The 23,190-nt window shown below is 57.6% G+C and overlaps 1 protein-coding gene across 3 annotated transcripts in view; it reads left to right on the top strand.

Moving 5' to 3' along the window:
• Window positions 1–23,190, top strand: part of RPS6KA1 (ribosomal protein S6 kinase A1) — a 38,465-nt gene that overhangs the window by 3,127 nt on the left and 12,148 nt on the right. Inside the window, exons 1-16 of one of the 3 annotated variants that reach the window (XM_080801287.1) lie at window positions 1,982–2,033; window positions 3,125–3,169; window positions 11,699–11,815; window positions 12,072–12,153; window positions 14,346–14,426; window positions 14,599–14,678; window positions 15,957–16,063; window positions 16,757–16,794; window positions 17,143–17,285; window positions 17,651–17,721; window positions 17,996–18,084; window positions 19,101–19,165; window positions 19,424–19,526; window positions 20,952–21,082; window positions 22,594–22,719; window positions 22,938–23,027. In XM_080801287.1, coding sequence (XP_080657413.1) covers window positions 12,123–12,153; window positions 14,346–14,426; window positions 14,599–14,678; window positions 15,957–16,063; window positions 16,757–16,794; window positions 17,143–17,285; window positions 17,651–17,721; window positions 17,996–18,084; window positions 19,101–19,165; window positions 19,424–19,526; window positions 20,952–21,082; window positions 22,594–22,719; window positions 22,938–23,027 — 1,155 coding nt within the window. In that variant the 5' untranslated portion in view covers window positions 1,982–2,033; window positions 3,125–3,169; window positions 11,699–11,815; window positions 12,072–12,122. Of the gene's footprint in view, window positions 1–1,981; window positions 2,034–3,124; window positions 3,170–10,688; window positions 10,874–11,698; window positions 11,816–12,071; window positions 12,154–14,345; window positions 14,427–14,598; window positions 14,679–15,956; window positions 16,064–16,756; window positions 16,795–17,142; window positions 17,286–17,650; window positions 17,722–17,995; window positions 18,085–19,100; window positions 19,166–19,423; window positions 19,527–20,951; window positions 21,083–22,593; window positions 22,720–22,937; window positions 23,028–23,190 lie in introns of those variants that run through there. The other 2 variants (XM_080801286.1, XM_080801285.1) reach the window with 2 other exon arrangements.

The following is a 23,190-nucleotide window of genomic DNA, read 5'->3' as shown; positions in this document are numbered from 1 at the left end:
GCACGGTGGTCTGGGGGCAGCTGTCCTAGGAACAGTGCTCCCTGAAGAAGAGCAGGAAGAGTGGGTGAGGCCCGAGGGCCCTTCCTATGTCAGACTTTTTAGACAAGGTCTTTGACTCAGGATGCTGCAAGGTCAGCGTCATTGTCCCCTTTCGTTCATTCATTTATTCATTCATTCAGCGAATATTTATTGAGTACTTACCATGTGACAAGTACTGTGCCAAGCAACAGTTCAGCTGTGAACAAGACAGACCTGGCCTCGACACAGATGAGAAAACTGAGGGTCAGAGAACTGACGTGACAGACCCAAGGTCAGAGCAAGCGGCCGGCCGGCAGAGCCGGATTAGCAGCTGTCTTTGTGGCTGGGGAACTGTGTTCTTCCCACCTGCCTGTGCAACAGTCAGGCCAGAGGGGCACATGGACCCTGTCTTCCCAGGACCTTGGCTTTGAGGAGGAGGCTCCCCTGTGGTTTCTTCACTCCCAGTCCTTTCTCCAGGGCTGCCCATCCCTTTCTAGAACCATCGTGCATCAGCTCTTACAGGCATGGGGTTTCATGAGGGTGGCACCCAGGCCAGAGACCCTGGGACCAGAGACAGCCAAACAGGGCCTCTGGGGTCCCCTGAACCATCCAGATACTGCTCAGTAAGCTCACACCTCTGGGGGCATCCGAGGCCTCCTCCCCTCCCTCACTGGGGATTTCGGCTTGCAGCCTTGTGACTTCGGGTTATGGCCCCATGTCCGTCACCTGCTAGGTGAGGGATCTCAGGTAAGTCCCTTAACTCTGAGCCTCGTCTAAAAAATAGGAGTACTAGAAGCTGGTCTGGGCTTCTTGCTCTCCCTGCTGAGCAGCGCTTTCCTGTGACCGACGGCGTGCCGGACCCTGAGCTGGGTGCTGGGAAATGATGGACAGGCTGTGGCTTCTTCCTGAGTTCACCTGGGGTTTGCTCAGTGCCGCTGGGTCCAGAAGAGGGAGGAAAGGACTTGAGACCTTGTGAACAGAGGAGAGGACATTGCTGGAAGAAGGCTAGGCATTTGCCAAAGTGACAAGGCAGGAAGGGTTTTCTTGGTAGAAGGAGCCACCGTGCAGATGCTAGGGGTATGAAACAAGCTGGTCTGCCCAGGGTTCCAGGTCATTCGGTTAAGCTCAAGAATAGGACCCAGTAATGATGATGGCTGTTGTTTGTGGAGAGGGTAGATTTTGTTTGCTTCTTGTCGCCTCCCAATGAGATACATTGCTTTCATGTCTGTTTCACAGACGGGGAAACCAAAGCCCTGAGAAATGAAGTAACCTCAGGGTCGTGCAGTGGTAGAAGCCAGAATTTGAACCCAAAAGGTCAGGTTCTAGAACCCACATGCTTAATCGCCTGTGTTGGGCAGTTGGGGATGATGGTCTTGAATGCCATGCCAAGGAGCTGGGACTTTATTCTGTGGGTAGTGGGAAGCCATGGAAGGATTTTGGGCCGGGTTCATAGAAGGTTCTCAGTAAGGAGTGTGTGAGCGAGAGTTGATTGCTCAATGCGAGGCTCACAGTTGAGTTTGAGGAAGGACAGGGTTTGGAATGAGGAGTGCGGGGGCGGGACGGGGGGACCTGGTCTGCAGGTAGGCTCTGTGACCTACTGTGGGAATTATCGCAGGAGTCTAGAATGCCGGGTGAACTCAACATATAAAGGCATCATGGCACCTACTCCCTACTCCCTGGCCCTGAGCCACCCAGCCCTCCCCTCAGGCTGCTGAGAGAAGACAGCACGTATGTGTACGTGTGTGTGGAGGGACCTGCAGAGCAGCGGGCCCTGGGAAGGGTTGGGGCATTAAAGGGGCTCAGGGGGCAGGATGTTCTGCGAGCCGCAGGGAGGAGCCGCTCCAGGGGCCGGGAGATTATGTAATGGGCAGAGCACAGCTGTGCCTGCTTCTGCCAGGCAAAGCCACAGCTGCCCTGTGGACCCAGCCCCTGGCTCCAAAGTCCTGACCTGCCGAGGCTGGGTCTCGCTAACAGGAGGAGCCGCCATCTGCCTCCCCACACTCCGGCTGTGCCAGGTGGGGTGGGGACTGCTCCTTCCTTGCTTCCCAAGTCCTGGTTACTCACCTCCTATCACACAGGAAAGGGATGGGCTGGGTTTAGTATACCCCTGAGGGCGAAGTCCAGGGGCTGGAAGAAGCAGGACTGCCTAGAAATGGGCCCCAGTGGCCACCTCTTTGCAGGTGTTTCGCCCCGCCGAGGCTGGGCTCCTCTTCAACAGACCTTTCCTTGATCACCTCCTGGGTGTCAGAGTCTGGATTTTGCATCTCCGCTTCCCAGTCCTATGACCTTAGGTGCCATCGCCATGCTCCTCTGAGCCTCAGTTTCTTCGTCTGCCAAGTGGGGACAGGGCCTCCCTCCCAGGTCAGGAGGATTTAATGATGCCACAAGCAGGAGGCACCAAGCCCAGTGCCTGGCATGTGGCAGGGGCTCGGAAGAGAGCAGCTGTTAGCACCAAGGCCTAATCTCTGTCCTCCCCTCTATGAGGAAGGACAGGCCTCTGTGTATATAGTCCCTGCCGCGTCGCCAGCGGCACAGGGGAGGAATGCAGGGGCGCTGTGTGGCGGCCGTGATTCTGCCTGGCAGGGGCAGGGGAGGAGTCTGAGAATGGGGCAAGGACAGGGCAGCCAGCAGCTCCAGGCTAGCCACTGGGGCAGACTTGGTCTCCTTACATCCCTGCAGCAGTTCTGGGAGGTGGGGGTAACTCTCCCCAGCTTACAGATCGGGAGACTGAGGCCTCTTGGCAGTCGATTCCTTAGCACAGGCTCAGTTTGTCTCCAGCAGAGCGGGGAGCCACACGTGCCCTTTCCTTCTCCCTGGGAGGAGGTGACATTTGAGCTCAGTCTTCAGAGATGAGGGCTTTGCTAGGCAGAGAGCATGAAGGAGGGAGGGGGGAAATGCGGGTGAGGGGCTGCTTCAGGAGGGCCTGATACCTGTCCCCCTGCAGCAAAGATGGGGGCAGAGGGCTCTCACCTACATGGCCTCCCTAGCTAGCCAGGGCAGCCCCCCGGGGTGGGTATGGGGGTTCTGGCCGGGTCTGTTTTTGCTCTCTTCCACCCTGGGAAGTTCTGGTAATATTCCCCAATCTTCCTTCCTTTCTCTTTTCTAGAATGGACAGGCCTCAGGGGAAGAAGCTGGACTACAGCCATCCAAGGTGAGGACCAAGGAAAGCACCCTGAGCAAGGGACCGTTTGCATGCTTGTAAAGGAGGAGGGAGACCCACCCAGCTCAGCCTTCCAGTCTGGTCCCACTGAGTCCTCGAGGTGACCCTGTGCACAGAGATAGCTTGCTCCAACTTTCCTCTCTCTCTTTCCTTCCTCCTTTCTTTTCTTTCTTTCCTTTCTTTTCCTTCCTTCCTTTCTTTTTAAGATTTTGTTTTATTTATTTATTTTTGAAATATTTTATTTCTTCATTGAGAAAGAAAGAGAGATGCGCACGCCGATGTGGGGCTCGATCACAGGACCCTGAGATCACAACCAGAGCCAGAGTCAGTCACCCAACCGACTGAGCCACCCAACCATCCCTAGAGATTTTATTAAGCAATCTCACACCCAGTGTGGGGCTTGAACTTACATCCCTGAAATCAAGAGTCGCCCACTCTACCCACTGAACCAGCCAGGAGCCCCTCAACCTTCCTATTTTTTAGGTGAGGGGACCGCGGCTGAGCCTGGGTTAGGAGCAGAATTCGGCTAGAACTCTGGCTCCTCCTCACCCAGGCCACTTCCTTGGTTTATTTCCTCACGGCAGCTGGGCTGGCTATAAGGAAAGGGCTGAAGGGGTGATGGGAGAGGCTCCGGTCAGCTGGGCATGACAAGGGCCTAGAATCTTCTGGGTATGCGGTGCTGGTACATGAAGGGAGGGCACCTGGTGGCCCCCTAAGTCTAACCAGGGCCCAGTGCCTGGCACATGGCACCTGGCCGTTTCTCTGGGTTCCCACGTCCCAGCCCAGGGCTGATTCCCTCCCCTACTGTCTTTGCTTCCCTTGGGCGCCTCCCTTTAGCCCTTCAGTCCCTGTTGCTGGTTTTGTGTGTCCCCAGTTGTGTGACCTTGGGTGGGTCCTTTGTTCCTTCTGGGCCTGGGCTTTCTCATTTCTCTGTTGGGAAAGAGCACAGCCGGTTTTCGGGAGCTGTGAGGCCACAGAGCTGCTGGCCATTGTGGAGCGGGGGGAGAGCGGCAGGCGGTGTGTGTGCTTGGGAAGCTGCCTAGGGAGGGTGGAGCCTGGGTTCTGACATTAGGGCAGACCTGCGTTCAGTTCCTGGCTCCGCGCTCACTATATGGGCAGAGGTGTTCTCCTTTCCGAGTCTCAGTTTCCTCATCTGTAAATTGGGGACGATGGTGCCTGGCTCAAGGGAGTGGTGGGAGGGACAGATGAGGTTGTAAGTGCCCCGCGTGCACGCACGGTGGCTTCAGCACCAGTAGCATGGGTATAACAGTATTGCCTCGCTTCCAGGGACCACACCCTCTAGACCTGGATCGACCTGGGCACCAGACTTGCCATGAGCTTGACCTTTGAAATAGACCTAGAGCTGGTCCCGAGGTTTGCCTTGTCTCAGCCTCCTAAGATAAGGCAGCTGAGCTGCCCGAGGTATGGCAAGGTGAGATAAGTAGGCTGTACCTCTCTTCTGATGGTCACTGTGGCCACCTTGGCCAGCAGCGGCCAGACCGAGTGGTAGAGACTGGCACCCTCGGTTTGTCTGGGCCCCTGGTCTGGAGAATCTCCTTCCAGAGTACCTGCTTCTAGTTGCTTTGTAACAAAACCAAAGGACTCAAGGAAGAACCAGGATGTTCAGATCTTAGGGTTCAAGTTCTGGGGGTTGCAGAGAAGCTCGCAGCTTTGGGGGGGATAGGTGGTAAGCTACCCCAGGAGCTAGAGGGGCCTGTTGGGAGAGGGCAGGAACTTACTCAGGCAGGTAACCTACATTGGGTCTCAAGCCTATGACGCCTGTTCTCAAGCAGAAGACCCTGGGATGGGAAGGGAGACAAGGCTGGGGATGGATGGGCAAGGAGAGCCTTGAAGGCCACGTTAAGGAAGAGAAAGAGCTTAACCCATACCTGGCACCACCCCAGGAGCTTTGCATGTAGTTTTCACAACACCCCTGATGAAGAGATTGTTACTATCCCTGTTTTACAGATGAGAAAATCGAGGCCCGAGGTCACATAGCTGGTGCACAATGGAGTCAGGTCTTGCTTGCCTACAGAGCCCATACTTCTCCCAGCCCAGAGAACACTGCGTGCTGAAGAGGGGTAGTATTGGGTCCCGGTGACCCCTGGTTCCACCATTTTTAAACACCTGCTCATCTCTTCTGTTGCCCCCAGAACCTCACATTATCCCCCGTGCCTACTTCTGGAATCAGCACACCAGGGGGCGCTCAGCCTGTGGTCGGGACCTCATCAGTTTGTGCGGTGCAATGAGCTGGGAGCAGGCCAGTTTCTCCTTTGCTTCATCAGACTTTAGGGGCACTGTGCTGTGGCGCCGGGGGGCCCTAAAACAAAGTCAGCAACCCCAGCCTCAGGTTGCTCTCAGGCTTGAGGAGAGGGTGGAGACAGACAAGCCGTGCGGTGGTGGTTGCTGGGTTGGTAGAGAACATGACCGTGGGCACAGAGAATCTCCATTCTGTGCCAGGCCCCATATCGGGCAGAGAAATATACCCCTTTCCACGTGCCCACGTTTCTCCCAGTGACATGGTAAGAGGAGCAGTCCTGGGGAACCAGCGAGGGGCACCTGTGCTCAGGGCCAGCACGGACCAGATGGATGGTTGCTGTTCCGCGTGGCAGGGGAGGAAGTGTCACGGTGGGCTCTAGGGCTCCCGGCCCCCTTCCCTGCAGAACTGTTGGCTGGGCCTCCAACAGCCAGATTTGGCGGCCCCAGAGAGCGTTGGGCTTTCCAGGTAGAGACGAGGCAGGGAGGGGCCCTTGGGAGTCCAGCATTCTGAGTTCAGAATCCTGCCCCTTTCTCATCTGCTGTGGAAGTCTGGGCAGGTGCCGTGCTCCTCTGAGGTTCCGAAGCTTTTCCAGTAAAGGACGAATAGGGTCTGCCCTCAGGCCCCCCTGGGGGAGGGAGTGTGATATTATAAATTAAACAGTCCGACAAAGTTTGGTGTGTTGGGTTTGTTTTGTTCTTTTTTTTAAAGTTTGTATTTTTTAAGTAATTTCTAACCCGGTGTGGAGCTTGAACCCATAACCTGAGACGGAGAGTCGCCTGCTCCACTGACTGAGCCAGCCAGGCCTCCTCAAAGCTTGGTGTTTAATGCTTGCTTATTTTATTCGTTTTAGGCCAAAAGGGGGATTTGGGTTTTAGCTGCCATAGTGTGGACGGCAGTCCAGGGCAAGAGCTCCCCGGATCCCTTCGGTACCCCGACACTCCTGGGGTCCTCAGGCAGACTGTGGCTCCATGCACCCTCCCTCTCTCCATGACGGTGGACCAGGCGCCCCCCTGTCCCCCCAACCCCCCCATCTCCGGAGCTGGACCCCTTTGAAGCACCGGCAGGTCTATTTTGAGAGCTGAGCGTCTCCCCCCTCCCATCCTCTCTTCCTGTTTATGAAACCCTGATCCATCCCGGATCCCTCCTGCTCCTCTGGCCGGAGCACAAGCAGGATGTGACTGTGGACTTTGGGGAGCCTTGGGGGCCTCAGGTGTTGGGGGGAACTTCCCTCGGACTGGCCGGGGTAGGCCAGCCCACCCTCCCGTGGACCCTAGGACCGTGTGGCTGGGCTGTGTCCCCGGCGCCTGCCGGGAGGAGACTGTAGCAGTGATATCGTCCGCCCAATCCAGGGAGAAGTCCTGCTTACGGCATCCGTTCGTCTCTGGCCCACTGTACTCGTAGCAACAACCTTCCCGGGCTGGAGTATTTAGTTTTAACCTCTATTTTATAGTAGGGGAAACTGAGGCTCACACAGCCTCTTCTTCGTGCGGGTCTCTCTCTGCAAAGAGGGTCTTTTCTCTCTCCTTTCTGCCTGGACAGCTCCTGTTCGTCCTCGGGGTTTAGCTGGGCTGCACCCTCTCTGGAAAGTCTTTTGGGACCTCACCCCTGGCAGGTTGTTACTGCCCCTGGGCACCCATAATACTGGATTGTAGGATTGTAGCCACTTGTGTTTCGTTATCATGGATTTTCAGGAGCTGCCTGAGAACAAGGCCTGAGTCTTAACATGTGCGCCTCCTAGCGTCAGGCTCGTACCTTGGGGACGGGGCCCGGAGTGGGTGGGTGGGTGGGTAGCTTTGAGGATGTCCCAAGGGGAGCCAGGCTCGCACTGAGGGCTTGAATGTAGGCTTCAGAAGCAAACACTCTTTGATTTTGCCCTTAGCTGTCCCCCTTTCTAGCCATGTGGCCTCGGACAAGTCATTTTCTCTCCAAGTCTGGTTTTCGTGGCTCTGAAATGGGGTGACAGGATCTCTCTCAAAGCTAACACACAGGGCCTGGCAGAAGCCACACCGGTAGAGGTTGAAGGAAAGAAAGGCCTCGTGCAGTACATGTTTCGTTGAGAAGGGGTGGGTTCTCGTTGTCACTCATGCCGGTCCTGGCCTGGTGCAGCAGGGATGCCCGGGAACTGCCCACCTCTCCTCACCTGCCCCAAGGAACCAGGAGACAGAACAGGAGCCATCTGTCCCACCGGAGGGGGTAGGCCTGGGAGGCCTTGTGCTCACTGCCACCTGGGGAAGGCACTGTGGGTGTCCGTTACCGCTGGGATTGGCAGCTGGGTTTGGGCTGCAGCTGGTGGTGGAGGGAGGCCCACGGCGGGGACCCTAGGAACCAGGGATCAGGCCGAGGGGCTCTGGGCTTCTCTCCCAGCTGCCTTGTAGGAGGAAGTAAGTAAGAGGAAGTGTCTGTAGGGGAGAACGGGGCAGGGACCAAGGGATGTGGTCTGGTGCCTGTCCTCCCCCACTCCTGCCACCAGAGGCCTCACAGTCCCAGCACAGACCCTCCAGCGAAGGCAGCTCTGAGACTGTTTCCTTCCTGTAGCCCCTTCCTGTACTCTGCTAGCCACAAAGTTTTCCTTTGCTTCTGAGGGATTTGAGGATTGGTGGGGGGCCCAGCTGGCTCTGGCCCAGAGAGCTTTGGGGCTCCCCGGGCTGTCCCGGCCTCCACAGCCCCGCCAGAGCTGGGTGCAGTGAGCGGCCTGTCTGAGGAGGCCTGTTTCCCAACCGCCGGCAGGCCATCATCAGACTGTCGTTGGAGGCCCTTTGAGGACTGGAAGGGGAAGTCCGTGTGTACGTGGGGGCGTGTGTTTCCACATGTCTGTGGAAATGGTTTCCGATCATCGGCCTGTGTGTATTTGTGGGTGTGCCAGTTCCTGTGGGGGTACTGGTGGGACTGATGCGGCCAGGCCATGCGGAAGGGGGCTGGGCCTGGTCAGCCCCTGCCTCACTGCTACCTTCTCCTCCTCTCAGACTTCGGTGAGGCCCTCTGGCCCCCTTGCCCATCCCAGCGCCCTGGCCTGGCAGGCTTCTGCTGGGCAGGGCTGGGTGTGGCGGTGCCTACTCTGGGGGCTGCCATTTTGGGTGGGCCCAGCCGTAGGAAGGTCACTGCTGGGGAAGGAGCTTCTGCACTCTGGCTTGGGGCACTCAGAGACCTCGGCCTTGCTGAGTTCTGCCCCACATTCTCTCAAGGGGCTGTTTGCAGGTGCTGGGATGTCCAGTGTGTCACCGCCTCATTATCTTGTGACTTTTGTCTGTGTTCTAGTCTCCCCTCCTTAGGATCAGAGGAGATGATGAGGGCTGTATCCCTGGACCGCCCCCACCCTGGAGTCATGGGCTTGGGGTCTCCAGTGTCCCCTCCTCAGCTGGGGAGCCTGACCCGTCTTCTGTCCCTCCTCCTTGCAGAGGGGGAAGTGAGAAGGAGGGGGTCAGGGACCCTGCCTTCAGGGCCGGGAAGGCTGAAAAAGCAGAAGTAGAGGAGTACTGGGGCCCTTTGGCCACCGCTTGAGCCCCACCATGCAGACCCCGGCAGATTTCCCCAGGGGTGAGAGAGACTCACTCCCCTGTCCCAGAAAGGTGAGCAGAGGGTTGGTCTGCCTAGTCTCTGCCCCCATGGCCCTGGGCAAGGAATGGGTTTGGGAGTGGCTCTGTCCCCTGGGGTTTCCGGGTGACTGCTTCTGTCCCCAGGGAGTGTCCTCAGAGGCAGGCAAGCGGAGGTTCAAACCTCAGGGCGGGGTGGGCAAGGGCTGCTGTGTGGCCTCGGCTCGCCTCAGCCCCTCTCTGAGTCAGGCTTTCTGCCTGTCCTGCCCAGGCTTCTCCTCAGGGGCCTGCAGAGCCTGTAGCTTCTTGTGGCTGCAGCTTTTGTGGCTGTTCAAGGTCGCCTGAAGATGGGGCTGCGTCTGTCGGGTCCCAGACCTAGAATGGGACGTCCCTGGACTGACCCCAGTGTTGAGGGAGGGGGTGGGATCGGATGGGCAGGGCAGGGCTCTGGCTGGCTTCCCTGCTCACCCCGTCCTGGCACTGAAGGCCCGCTGACCCCAAGCCAGGCAGTAACTAGGGGAAGGATTTGAGTGTCAGCCGGCTCTGCCGCCGGTCTGCTTTCAGCCTGCGTGAGTCACTGGCCTCTGGGCCTCAGCTGCCCGTATCTGCAGTGGGGATAACAGATTTGGGGAATTTGGATCAGAGACAAAGCTATCAGCCTCCACTCAGGAGATGATCCTCTCACCCACTGCATCGGTCCTGGGCCCTCTGCAGGCTCTGCAGGGATGAAACTCAGAGGGGTGTCTGCCACAAAGACGGGACTGCTGCCCCAGATGCGGGGTGATGTCCCCTCACCTACCCCCCCAGCCCCCAGCAGACCAGCAAGAACCCGGAGCTCTGCCCTTGAGTCCCGGAGCTGGCTTTCTGTGTGTCTGGCCTGCATGTCTGTTGGTCTCCCTGGGCCTCACTGACTGGCTTTCTCTTTCTGTGGCCCACCTGCCTCTCTTACCGGGTCCCCATCTCTGTCTCCACCTGATGAGTGCCTGTCTTCACCTGTTGGGTACATGTCACATGTTGGGTGCCTGTTGGGTTGTGTCCCCTTCTGTCTCTGCCTGTTGAGTACATGTCCCCATCTGTCTCCACCTGTTGGATGCCAGCCCCCATCTGTCTCTGCCTGTTGGGTCCCCATCTGTCTCTGCCTGTTGAGTTCACGTCCCCTTCTGTCTCTGCCTGTTGGATGTATGCCCTGGGCCCCTCTGCCTGTTAAGTATGGGTCCCCTCCTGCCTCAGCTTTGTTGGGTACATGTCCCCATCTGTCTCTGCTTGTTGTGTGTGTGCTCTTCCTACCTCTGCTGGCTGGGTGTGTGTCCCCCTCCGTCCCTGCCTCGTGGGCCCATGTCCCCACCCACCGCTGCCTGACAGCTGCCCACCTTCACCCGTCTTTACCTGTGGATGCCTGCCTCTGCCTGTTGGGCGTCTCCCCTCATCCGCCTTTACACGTTAGACGCCTGTCTCTGCCTGTCAGGTACCCATCTAGCCCTCAGCAGCTGTGTTGGCATGGGGCTTTCCCTTTGCAGGCCCATGGGCAGGATGAGGGGGACAGGGCCAGAGGGCGGCCCACAGGCAGTGGGGAGGGGGGGCAAGAGAGGAAGGGACCGTGGTAAGATTGTAGGCCTGGAGCTGGGAAACCACAGGCCCCGGGTGATTGGCGGCCCTGAGCTGGGCCCAGCCCCCGCCCTCACCCTGCACATCCGCCTTGGGCCTGGCCACCTCCGAGGCGGCCCCCGACGCTGCCTGCTCCTGCCATGGTGCCTCGGCCCTGCCGGGCGGATGGAGCAGGCTCCCAAGCCGCCCCGCCTGCGGCTCTGGGCCCTGCTCCCCTGGCTGCCCAGGAAGCAGCGGCCCCAGACCAGCCAGACCTCTCTGCCTGCCCCTGGCCCTGGCTCTGGCCCCAGGCGGGACTCGGTGAGTGTGCCCAGATGTCTGGTCCCGGCCTGGCGGGGGCCCTTGGAGCAGGTGCCTGGACGGCGAGTTTGGCCTCAGTTGGCTTCCGGCTCTCCTGGCCCCGGCCCGGCCTGGCTGGACAACTGGCCCCTGCCCAGACTTGCTTCCTGGGGAAGTGAGGAGGCGCTTCAGGCTCCAGGGTACCAGCGGCTGATTGGAGGGAGGTCAGGAGGGTCCTGGAAGAGCTAGGACCTGGCAAGGGGTTTTTAGTAGATTCCTCTGACGGAAGTCTCAAAGGGCGGGGGGAGCTCATCGAGTCTTTGGCCTCAGCTCCTGGCCACCCCAGACTGGCACTTACTGGGTTAGTGTGGGTAGTCTCTGGTGGACTTTGAGTCTCTGTGACTCTGGGCCATCCTTCTGGCCAGAAGGATCCTATCATCCACTCTGACAGGAATAAAAGCCCAGCTCTGCCTCCCCGGTACGAGAACAAGCTCTACTTCCTACTGTGGCAAAAGCAAAACCTTTGCAGCAGGGGGAAGGGAGTCCCACAGGCACAACCCGTGCCGTGCCTGGGCATCTCCCTGGGCCTCCCCGGGCCAGAGCAGCAGGAGCGGTGGGAGCTGGGCCTCACCTGATGCGGCACTTGGTGGTTTGACCCTCCCTGGCCCTTGAGACCCTTGGGGCATTTTCGAAGAGGAGGTCGGCCCTGTCGGTACAGCTGTCTGGTGTGGCCAGAGGTCGGCCCTGTCGGTACAGCTGTCTGGTGTGGCCAGCAGAGCCCTGTCTCCAGGGGGAGGGGGCTTGGATGGGCCCCCCTGTGCTCACCAGCTCTATCCCTCCCATTAGGATGAGGGCGTCCTCAAGGAGATCTCCATCACGCACCACGTCAAGGCTGGCTCTGAGAAGGCCGACCCATCCCATTTTGAGCTGCTCAAGGTTCTGGGCCAGGGATCCTTTGGCAAAGTGAGTCCTGGGCCCGCAACTGGGAGGGCCACACTGGTCGTGTCAGAGGTGGGGGTGAGGCATCCCCTTGGGGTTCAGGACCAGAGGGCAAGGGTTGATGGGTCTCAGGGGAGGAGAGGAGGTCACCTTGGTACCCAGGGAGGGCAAAAGGTCAACCTGGGGCTTAGGGAAATTAGAGGTAAGCCTGGGGCCTGGGGGATGGGAGCTAACAGGCCTCCCCAGCTTCTCCTCTGCCTTTTCCCCATTGCATTCTCAGGTCTTCCTGGTGCGGAAGGTCACCCGACCTGACAGTGGGCACCTGTATGCCATGAAGGTACTAAAGAAGGCAACGTTGAAAGGTGAGTGAAGGTCACCTCCCCATGCAGAGCCCAGGCTGGGCACAGGATTGAGGGAGACAGCCCTGTTCTCCAGAGTGTTGGGTCTGATGGTGGAGATGGCTCTATTTCCAGGAGCCCCTTGTCTGAAGGTAGAGAAACAGGTCTGTCCTCGGCCTCCCCTTACCCCCCTCCCACCTCATGGCAAAGACAGCATCTGTTTCAAAGAAAAGACTTCTGGGGGATTAGCCTCATCCCTCCGTTCTTCCCCCAAGCCAAGCACCCATTGCCGTAGCTAGAGATAAAGATCTGGAAGGGAGGCAAGGGGTGAGCACGTGTGTTTGTGGCAGGGGTCCTCTCGTGCCTGGCATTGACATGAGCTGGGAGAGCTATTTCATGCTTGGAAGGCTGAGAGAAACCTCTCAGGGTGGAGAAGGGTGTGAAGGAAGAGGAAGAGAGTCTGGGAGACAGTGAGGGAGGGTAGGAGAGGGGAAGTTGAGGCAGAGCCACAGAGATGGAGAGCAGGGAGGTTCAGAAGGGAGCCCAAGGCCAGGTCTGGAATTCCAAGGCTCAGAAAGGGCATGACGGTGGGTGGTGGTGGATTTTGGGCTGGGCAGTGACCCTTTCAGCAGTCTGGGAGCCAGGGCAGCCACACTGACCAGCTGGTGGTGGGGGAGGAGTGGGCCCTGGCTGGGGTGAGGTGGGGAGGATCAGAAGTGTCGACCTTGTAGACTTTAGGGGTCCTGTGGCCCATGAAGGAGGGTTGTTTGTTGGGTGCTGTAGCTTTGGTGCCCTCATGCCAGCTTGGTAGGGGTAGAAGTCATTCCCCAGGAGGGATGATGGGAGCCATGGCAGGGAGGGCGGAGGACTTGGTCACTGCTCTGAAGGCCTCCCAGGCCAGGATGCGAGTGGCCAAGTCAAGCCTGCAGTGTGGGGCAGTTGGGGCTGTGAGTGGGGAGCCCAGGGGCTGGCGGGTTATGGCCTCACAGAGAGTAGGCTCACATAAGGAGGGGCCACCTGAGCTGTGCCTTGAAGGATGAGTTAGGAGTTCTCCAGACTAAAATGGTAGAGAAGAGGTACCGCAGGAAGGAGGTGTTTGCCTGAGCAAAAGTATAAAAATGTAAGGTGTATTTAGGAAACAGTGGCTGGAATAGTCCGGCTCCAGCATGGCCCATGCCGTGTCTGGTGAAGGAAACAAGGAAATTAAAGGAGAGGGTGAAAAGTGCTCTGGAGGGGCAAGCACAAGCACTGTAGGAGAGAGGGCGCTCATTCAGTTTGGCCGTTGAAGGAAGACTTCCTGGAGGAGGTGAGGCCTGAGCTGAGTCAAAGAAAAAGCTGCTGGTGATCAGAATGCCTAGGGACTTTTATTCTTGTTTTTTTGTTTTTTAAAGGATTTTATTTATTTGACAGAGAGAGAGAGAGAGAGCACCAGCAGGGAGAATGGGAAAGGGAGAAGCAGGCTCCCCACTGAGCAGGGAGCTTGTGCAGGGAACCTGCTGGGATCATGACCTGAGCCGAAGGCAGATGGTTAACCATCTGAGCCACCCCGGTGCCCTAAGGGCTTTCATTCTTTTTTCTTTTTATTAAAGATTTCATTTATTTATTTGACAGAGAGAGAGATCACAAGTAGGCAGAGAGGCAGGCAGAGAGAGAAGGGGAAGCAGGCTCCCTGCTGAGCAGAGAGCCCAATGTGGGGCTCGATCCCAGGACCCTGAGATCAGGACCTGAGCCGAAGGCAGAGGCTCAACCCACTGAGCCACCCAGGCGCCCCAGGACTTTAATTCTTAAAAAAAAAGAAAGAAAGAAAAGAAAAAGTATGTGAGGGTGCCTGCTTAGGCCCATGAGTCTGAATTTTAGGCCCAAGGAAAGGAATCTGCCTAACTAGCTCCCAGGTGACTATATCCCCATCCCCCAGACCAACATTAGGGATTTTTTGGTGCCAGGTGGGGAGGGGGCTGGTAAAAGCATCCTGCTGTGGGGAGCCTTGGGGGCAAAGGTTACAAGCACACAGAGGACAGAACAGATTGCTCAGACTGGCTGGATTGAATGGGGCAGAGATGGGGCGCGAGGAATGGGCAGGGTGCCTGGGGCCCAGCCCTGGGCACTCCCATGAGGTGTGAGGAACTCGTGGAAAAGAGATCCCTGCTTAGCCAGAGCTTGGGGATGATCGTTTCGGGGGGCCGGATTCTCCGTGACTGTCTTTTTCTCCTGGCCAGTGCGTGACCGCGTTCGGACCAAGATGGAGAGAGACATCCTAGCGGATGTAAATCACCCGTTTGTGGTGAAGCTGCACTATGGTGAGACCGCAGACCCTACCTGAGTTCCCAGCCTGCCTGCCAGCCCTTGCCCTGCCTGGGGGCTGCTGCCTTTCCCGGATGTTGCCCCCACCCCCAGCAGGCCAAGGGAGCTTAGGGCAGAGGGGCAGGGCCCAAGGCCCGACTGGCTCCGCATTTTTTCCCCTCTCCCCAGCCTTCCAGACTGAGGGAAAGCTCTATCTTATTCTGGACTTCCTGCGTGGCGGGGACCTCTTCACGCGGCTCTCTAAAGAGGTGAGCTGACACCCCACCGCCATAGGGCCCCGGGATGGAGCTGGAGGGATGAGGCCTCTCATTCCAGAGCTCTGTGAAGAACGTGGCCAGTGTGGCTTGGACCGGGGACCATCCAGTCCTGCCCAACCGACCCTGACCTAGGAACCTACCCTGGGACAGAGTGTACGTCCTGACCAAGCCGCAGAGTTTCTCCCGGGGTGGGTGAGGAGGCTCAGGCCCTGTGTCTGACGCCATCCTGGTTCCCGAGAGCTAAGGGGTCTTTCAGCCCGCCACCTCCGTTCTTCTGAGGCTGCCCCGGGCAGGGCTGTGAGGATGGGAAGAAGCCCAAATTCTCCCAGAAATCTAGATATTTTAACATTATGTCCTATGTGTTTGTTTTTTTTTTTAAGATTTTATTTATTTGAGAGAGAGAGAGAGCGAGCAAGCAAGCATGAGTGGGAGGGACAGAGGTGGAGGGAAGAGGGAGAAGCAGATTTCCCGCCAAGCAGGGAGCCCGACGTGGGGCTGCATCCCAGGACCCCAAGACTATAACCCGAGCTGAGGGCAGATACCCAACCGACTGAGCCACCCAGGCTCCCCTAACCAAAAGGATTTTAGCGGACCTAAAATAATTTGAGCCAGATCTAAAAGCGGGACCATTAATACAAGTCAGACTTTAGAAGAGAAGCAAACTTTAAAAGATTTTTTAAATGTTATTTTAATGTTTGAATAGGTAATACGTTTACATGATTGAAAAGAAAAATATCATTGAGAAGTCTTCCTCCCACCCCAGTCCCTCTACCCCCCCGTAGGTAAACATTTTTATTGATTTCTTGTTTAAGCACCCCATGTTTCTTTAGTAGTACCAACCATTTGGCTACACGTTCTGAGTTCCAACCCCCATTTTCTTACACAAAAAGTACTGCCCTGTATACACCGTTCTGAATCTTGCCTTGCTCAAGACAGCGTATCTTAGAGATCGATCCATATCAGAACCTGGAGAGACTCCCCATGCGGTTATGGCCGCATGCGCGGGACAGACAGTTCAGTCCAGTCTCCCGCTCCACCCCTGGGCCCTTTGCAACCCTTCTGCTGTTTCAGAACAATGCCACAACGAGTGACTTGTATGTGAGTCATTTCACACTCAAGCCCCTTTATAAAGAGAAGAGTGTGTGGCCCGGGGGTATCTGAAGGTCCTCCCCGGGGGGGGCCTGAGGACCAGGAGGCTGCTGAGTGCCCAGAACCCTAGCTCCTGAGGGAGAGACGCCCCCATCTGACGCCCCTGCCCGCCCATTGTAGGTGATGTTCACGGAGGAGGATGTGAAGTTTTACCTGGCTGAGCTAGCTTTGGGCCTGGACCACCTGCACAGCCTGGGCATCATTTACAGGGACCTCAAACCTGAAAAGTGAGTGAAGCCCGGCCTCCATACCAGCCTCCCTAGGGAGTGCAGAGGCCAGCCCTGGGGTGTTGCCTGATGGGTGGGCGGGACTCTCCCCAACAAAGTCTCTCTCTCTCTCTGGGTGCCCCATGAACAGATGGATGGAGTGGGCTGGTGGTGGCAGCAGGCCCACCTTGGGGGGCTGCCGTTGACAAGGCCGGGGCTCTTCTGTGCTGGTGATTGCCTACATTTTTTGCTAATCTAGTGTGATATCTGAGATGCCATCACGGAGGGTCATTCCTTGTGATGGTCCTCTCTAGAATTTTCCTTAATATCCATCCTCAAACGGTAACTTGGGGGAGCCAGGGGCACGTGCTTGGCTGGAATGACACCTGGTTTTAGCATTAGGCAGACCTGAATTCGAGTCTTATCTCCACCACCTGTTAGCTCTGTGACTGTGTAGGGTTACTTAACTTCTCTGAGCTTTAGTTTCCCCAATTGTTGAAATAGGGCCCTAATAGTACCTACATCAGCCCATTGTTCCAAGGATTAGCAAAGAAGGCAGGCAATGGTGGCACCAGCCTGCTTCATCTGCCTCTCCTCAGATCGATCTGGCTGGGTCGCCTTCTCTGGGCTAGGCCCACCCTCCATAGCCCCCCTTGTGTCACCAGACCCCAAGGGCCACAGCTGAAAGGCCTGACCCCTCTCTCTCCATTACAGCATCCTTTTGGACGAGGAGGGCCACATCAAACTCACTGGTGAGTGGAGGGCCCCTGCTCCCCCTCCTCAGGTCCCAAGGGAGGGCGGGATGGGCTCTTGAGAGGCCTGGGCTGAGAACCAGGAGATCCTTCCTCAGAGGCTGTGCCACGCCCTTGGAAGTGGTTAGAAGCCCAGGCCCGAGACTTGGATGGCCTGGGTGTGAACCCTAGCTCCCCACTAGGTAGCCTTGAGCAAGTCACCTAACGTCTCAGGGCCTTAGCCTCCTCCGAAGTGTCACGGGGGTGATGCCCTCAGGCCTGTGGGCAGGGGGGTTGGGAGCGCAGGGGTTGGCAGCAAGGAAGGCAGGAGGTTCCTAAAGATGTGTCCTTTTGCCCTCCTTGCCACAGACTTTGGCCTGAGCAAGGAGGCCATTGACCATGAGAAAAAAGCCTATTCCTTCTGCGGGACGGTGGAGTACATGGCCCCCGAGGTCGTCAACCGCCAGGGCCATACCCACAGCGCGGACTGGTGGTCCTATGGGGTGTTGATGGTGAGTGCCCAGACAGGGCTGAAGCATTCAGCTCATGTTGCAGGCCTCAGTTTTCCCGTCTGTGCAGTGAGGGGGTTCATACTGTCTTTGACTTCCTCCTGTCTTCTCCCCGCCAAGCTGCCTCACCCTTCCCGCAGGCACAGGTCCCTTCCTTGGGAGGAAGGAATCCCCCAGCCTTAGCCCCCTAGCACTGCTTTCGGTGTTCTGATTGGAAAGAGAAAGAGAGCTGGTCACAATTCCTTACCCGGGGGGCCCTGCCACAGTCCAGCAAGAACCCTGGGAAAGGAGCTGAGTGGCCCAGGTGGGAGGAGGTGGGGGACATGGGAGATGGAGACCAGAGCCTCACAGACCCTTGTCCTTTGCAGTTTGAGATGCTGACCGGCTCCCTGCCCTTCCAGGGGAAGGACCGGAAGGAGACCATGACGTTGATTCTGAAGTAAGCACCAGCCATGCCCTGACACATCCAGGGCTCCCCTGATGCTGGCCCTAGCCTGGGGGCCAGAACAGTGCCCTGTACCTGCCCCAGGTTTCCCCATTGAGACCCTCCTCTGGGATAAGCCTTAAGCTTTCCCGGGCTTGGGAGGGGAATCCCTGAGTTAGTTGATGATTTGTCTGGATTGAGCTGGAAATTCGACCTAGACAGAACGGGGAGGGGAGACAGGGCCTCTGGGCACGGGCTCAGTCCTGATGAGACCTGGGGGCTATTTTAGGGCGAAGCTAGGCATGCCCCAGTTTCTGAGCACAGAAGCCCAGAGCCTCCTGCGGGCCCTGTTCAAGCGGAATCCTGCCAACCGGCTTGGTAAGCAGCCCCAGCTCGGGAGGGGAGCGGGCCACAGCTGCAGCCTAGGCCACAGAGCCACATCTGGGCTGAAAGGGGCTGTTGTCCTTTGTGTGGGCAGACAATGCCGCGGGCCACCCTGCTTTCGGGCTCCATGTGTGGTGTTTGTTGGGGGGGGGGTGACCTGTGTGTAGGGGGAAGGCAGGAACTGAGTCATCCCCACTCTCCCTGGGGACAAGGACAGAGCCCCCCCCCACAGCTCCTTCGCCAAGGCTGCTGGCACAAGAGAAAGAGCGTGAGCTCAAGAGGCAGAAGGCTCAGGTCCCAATCCTGGCCCCGTGTCAGGTCCTCACCGCCCCGCACACAGTGGTCCCTCCATAAATATTTGTTGAATGAGGGCCATTTATGAGCTAAGTGACCCAAGGCAGTTGGCTTCACCTCCCAGAGTTCCGTGTCCTTGTCTCCACGGGAGATGATGCTCTTGAGCCCTGCTGACTAAGTGAAGTTGCATGAACGTGCCTGGTGCGTAGTAGATGTTCGGTATGTCTTGGCTCCTTGGCTCCTGGGTTCCTCTGGACCATGACCAGCTTTGTAAGGTCCAGTCTGGGTCCCTGGGGTTGGATGGACTGAGAGTTTGCCCAGTGGCTGACAAGGACATGGGATAAGAGCAACAGAGAGGAGGCCTGGCTGGAAGGGAGATGGGGGGCTTTTGCAGATCTCAGAACAAGGCCAGTTTCTGTTCTGTGTGGCCTTGGGCAAGTTGTCTGATTCGCTGGTTCTTTCTTCTTGTGTTAGTACCCTGGAGCTTAATAATCATAAGGGTCTCCAGAAAGTGGAAAATGCCGAGTGGGCAGTAGGCCTTTGGGGTGATGGCTGGGTGGATTTGGGGCAGGGGGAGCCCATCGTCCCCCATGCTCCCAGTAGACTGCTACAGCCACTGGTCCCAGACCATGCAGGTCTGGGTCACACAGCAAACAGGGTGGGGATCTGGGGGCTTGGATGGTCCAGGGGCATACCCCTCATCTGGGCTCTTTCAGGCTCCGGCCCTGATGGGGCAGAGGAAATCAAGCGGCATGCCTTCTACTCTACCATTGACTGGAATGTGAGTGTGTCTGTCCACCCCAGAGCCCCAGTCAGGGCTTTGCCTGTGGGGGAGGGGGAGCTTATACCAACAAGGGCCCCAGAGGTGGAGCGGAGGGTGATAGCATGGCCTCGGAGGCAGGGCTGGCCTCCCAGGGGCCAGCAGTTGTGCCCCTGTCTGCACAGCCTGTGCTCCAAGCCAGTTACCTTCTCCCACCTGAGGCTCCTGGTGGGCTGTTGGGGGTGCCGTGCTGACTGGGGTGCCCGCCTCCCCTTGTAGAAGCTATACCGTCGTGAGATCAAGCCGCCCTTCAAGCCAGCTGTGGCACAACCCGATGATACCTTCTACTTTGACACTGAGTTCACATCCCGCACACCCAAGGGTGCGTCTGTGGTCCGGTTTGTCTTGGGCTGGTGCAGGAGGGAAGCAGGGAGTCAGGGGCCCCTTGGGACAGAGGGGTGGCCAGAGACTCAGGCAGGCCTAGGCGTGTGGGCAGACTGGAGGGTAGGTCTCTGATTCTTTGTCCCTATCTTATTCGGTCTGACCCTCCTACCCCAGGGCTCTGTAGGCTCTTTGTATCTGGGTGAGGGGGTAGGGGGGTGGGTGGTTAAGGCCACAGTGGAAAAGTCAGGCTCCCTGCCCCGGGCGTCTTCCAGCCCACTGGGAAGACCGAACACAGGAGGCTCACATTCACGTCAGGGCTAAAGAATCCGACCCAGCAAAAACATGAGGTGGAGAGAGTCTGGCGGAGCAGAGGTGACAGCACCCACAGGTCAGGGCAAGTGTGGGAATCGCCTTTGGCTGTTCTGATCACTGGACCTCAGTGTACTCATCTACAACATGGGCTCAGCCACAGAACCACTCGGTTCCTGGGGTTACTGCAAGAAGCCAAAGATGGGGCTTCTGAGAGGGGGTTAGATAAATCCCAATGTATTGGCCAGATACTGAGGGGGGAGTATTAGTTCTGGAAGGATTCCCAGATGGATGGGTTTTAGCAGAGGGGGTGGTCTTCTCACTGTGGCTTGCACATCTCTGATGTCAGGGAGCGGAGCACTTCTCCAACAGTTTGTCCCATCTCAATTCACGTGTCTGATCCATCTGTACCTGGTTCCTGCTGTGTGTGCCAGCGGTCAGCCGCGGGGACTGGCCCTGCCTTCACATGGCTCCGACTGTAGTTGGGGGGGAGATGTGAAGACTGTGGGGCAGTGTGACAACTACAGCTGCAGGAGGTGGGGAGCTGGAGGAGCAGCCTCAGGCAGAGTTTCTCAGAGGGGAGCGTGACAGCCGAGCCTTGAAGGACTCAGAAGCCATGGAGTACCCAGTTTGAGGGAACAGCATGTGCGGGGGCTCAGGGGCTCCTTTGAGGACCTGGGGAGTCCGGTGAGGCTGAGCTGCAGAGCAGGGACAGATCACAAGGCCGAGGAGTTGGGCTTTTTTCTGAGGGCAGAGGGGAGCACTTGAAGGGTTCAGGCAAGGGGTGGCTTTGTAGTTGGGACTGTCCCTCCTGGTGCTGTACAGAAGATGGGCCCGAAGGAGGAGGCCCTGAGGGAGGAGGCCTCCAGAAAGGGATGGAGTATCTTGGCTTGGGCCAGACGCCCAGTGTGGAGGGGGTCTTTTCTGTTTCTTGTGTGTCAGGGCTGGGCTGGTCTGAACACACGTGAACTGAGGCCTGGCATGAGTGGCCTGCCCAAGCCCCCCCATAGCCAGCTGTTGAGGCAGGCCTGGAAGCCCCGTGGTCTCCCTCTGCAGGGCTCCTTCCGGGTCAAGGGTACCTTCTCAGGGTCACACCCCCCTCTCACCCCCACAGACTCCCCAGGCATCCCCCCCAGCGCTGGCGCCCATCAGCTGTTCCGTGGCTTCAGCTTCGTGGCCACCGGCCTCATGGAGGACGATGGCAAGCCTCGGGCCACGCAGGCACCACTGCACTCAGTGGTACAGGTGAGGGGGCAGGAGATTGCTGCTCTGTTGTCTTTTCTACCTGGAAGCCACCAGGGCAGAATGGCTGAGGGCACAGGCCCTGGAGTTCAAACCCTGACTGTCACCGCGAGTCCGTTGGGCCCCCCAACCTCCTTGGGCCCCAGTTTCTCTGCTTGGATGGCAACATGGATCGAAATTTCCCAGCACAGGGCCAGGGACACTGTAGAGCCTAGATAAATAAATGCAAGGGGGTGCCCAGGGTGGTGGGGCTGTGGCGTGGCTGGCAGGTCCCTGACGGGGATGGGGGGGTAGAGGGCTCATGTTTCCTCATGTTTGTTCCGCATGAGTGCACTTTCCCAGCTCTGTGGGAAATTTAGAATTGGGAGTCCTGAATGTAGACTCTAGAGCTCATGGCCTGGGTTCAAAGCTTCCAAGGTAAGGGACTTTGAGGGAGACTTTTACCTTCCCAGGGCCTCCGTTTCCTCAGCTATAAATGGGGCTGATGAGAGAACCTTTCTCCATAGGTTGTTGTGTGTGTAGAGTTAAGGTGACTCTAATTTATTATACAACTGGGACATCTTTGTCCAAGACAAACACTAAACCAGACAGGATACAAGGACGACAGGCGTGAACCAGGACTGTCGGGGCCTGCGGTCCCTGCTGGAGGGTGCTGAGAATAGTGCCAGCCCTGTGACCAAGCGCTATAGAAGCATTTGCTATTGTTAGTGGTTCAGAACCTTAAGACACCTCATGACGTGGGCTCTGACACCCCAGAAGGGGGAGGCAGCTCACCCAAGTTCACAGGAAGTGGCAGAGCCGGGACCCAGCTCAGGGCTCCTACGTCCCTCAGGCCTGCCCAGCTTTCTCAGAGCCACAGGCCTCTCGATGTGTTTGGACGGCTCTGTTGCCTATCCCCGTCACCCCGGCCTGACCACGCCCAGAGCCACGGCGTGTACCCATATAGAATAGAAAATGGAGGCCCAGGCCTGCTGTGGAGTCTGTACTGGCTGCGGGGGGGACCCTGCTCATTTGAAAATCTGACATCAGCTGGGCAGTCGCCCCCCTTCTCCCTCCTCCCTCTGCTCTGACATAGCATGTAGTACCTGAATCTTCTTTAAATAAAAAAAAAAAAAAAAAAAGAAAATGGAGGCCCAGAACAGGGCAGATTCTTCTTCCTTTTTTTTTTTTTTTTTAAAGATTTTATTTATTTATTTGACAGACAGAGATCACAGGTAGGCAGAGAGGCAGGCAGAGAGAGGAGGAAGCAGGCTCCCTGCTGATCAGAGAGCCCAATGCGGGGCTCGATCCCAGGACACTGTCATCATGACCTGAGCCGAAGGCAGAGGCTTTAACCCACTGAGCCACCCAGGCACCCCTGAGCGGGGCAAATTCTTGCTTGAGGTTACAGGATGCGGCTCCAGGCCTCCGGCTCTTGCCTGGTGCCACCTCCACCGAGCCAAGGCTGTGGGTGCTGGGGTACGAGCCCCGCATTCTAGAGCAGAGAGTCAACCCCACCTGTTGGTTTCCTGCAGCAACTCCATGGGAAAAACCTGGTTTTTAGCGATGGCTACATCGTAAAGGAGACGATTGGTGTGGGCTCCTACTCCGTATGCAAGCGCTGTGTCCATAAGGCCACCAATATGGAATACGCTGTCAAGGTGGGCCTCTTGACTGTGTCTCAGCCAAGGCTGCTGGGCTGGGGGAGGCCAATGTAGCCACCGCCCTTTGGTGGGGGAGGGTGGGTGCCTTGGGCTCTGCGGGTGGGTGAAAGGTATGTGGCTGAGACTCCCCCCAAGCCCTGCAGTGTGGGCTCCGTGGCAGGGAGGGACTCCGGAGAATGTCCCCCTGATTTTGCCCACATACCCCCTTTCCTCAGGTCATCGACAAGAGCAAGCGGGATCCCTCAGAAGAGATTGAGATTCTTCTGCGGTATGGGCAGCACCCCAACATCATCACTCTGAAAGATGTGAGTAGGGGAGGGGGCCTTGAGACTGGGATGGGGGCTGGGGTACTCAGCTCCGGGATTTGTCTCAGGACTAACATTCCTTTGACTTCTGATTCTCCTCTGCTCATGGGAGGGAAGGATCTTTGTGCCTCCAGTCTGGCTGTGCCCCAAGGCCCTCCACTTC

Source organism: Martes martes (genome assembly GCF_963455335.1).
Source record: "Martes martes genome assembly, chromosome: 4".
NCBI classification, from domain to species: Eukaryota; Metazoa; Chordata; class Mammalia; order Carnivora; family Mustelidae; genus Martes; species Martes martes.
This window is presented reverse-complemented; position numbering and strand designations above follow the sequence as displayed.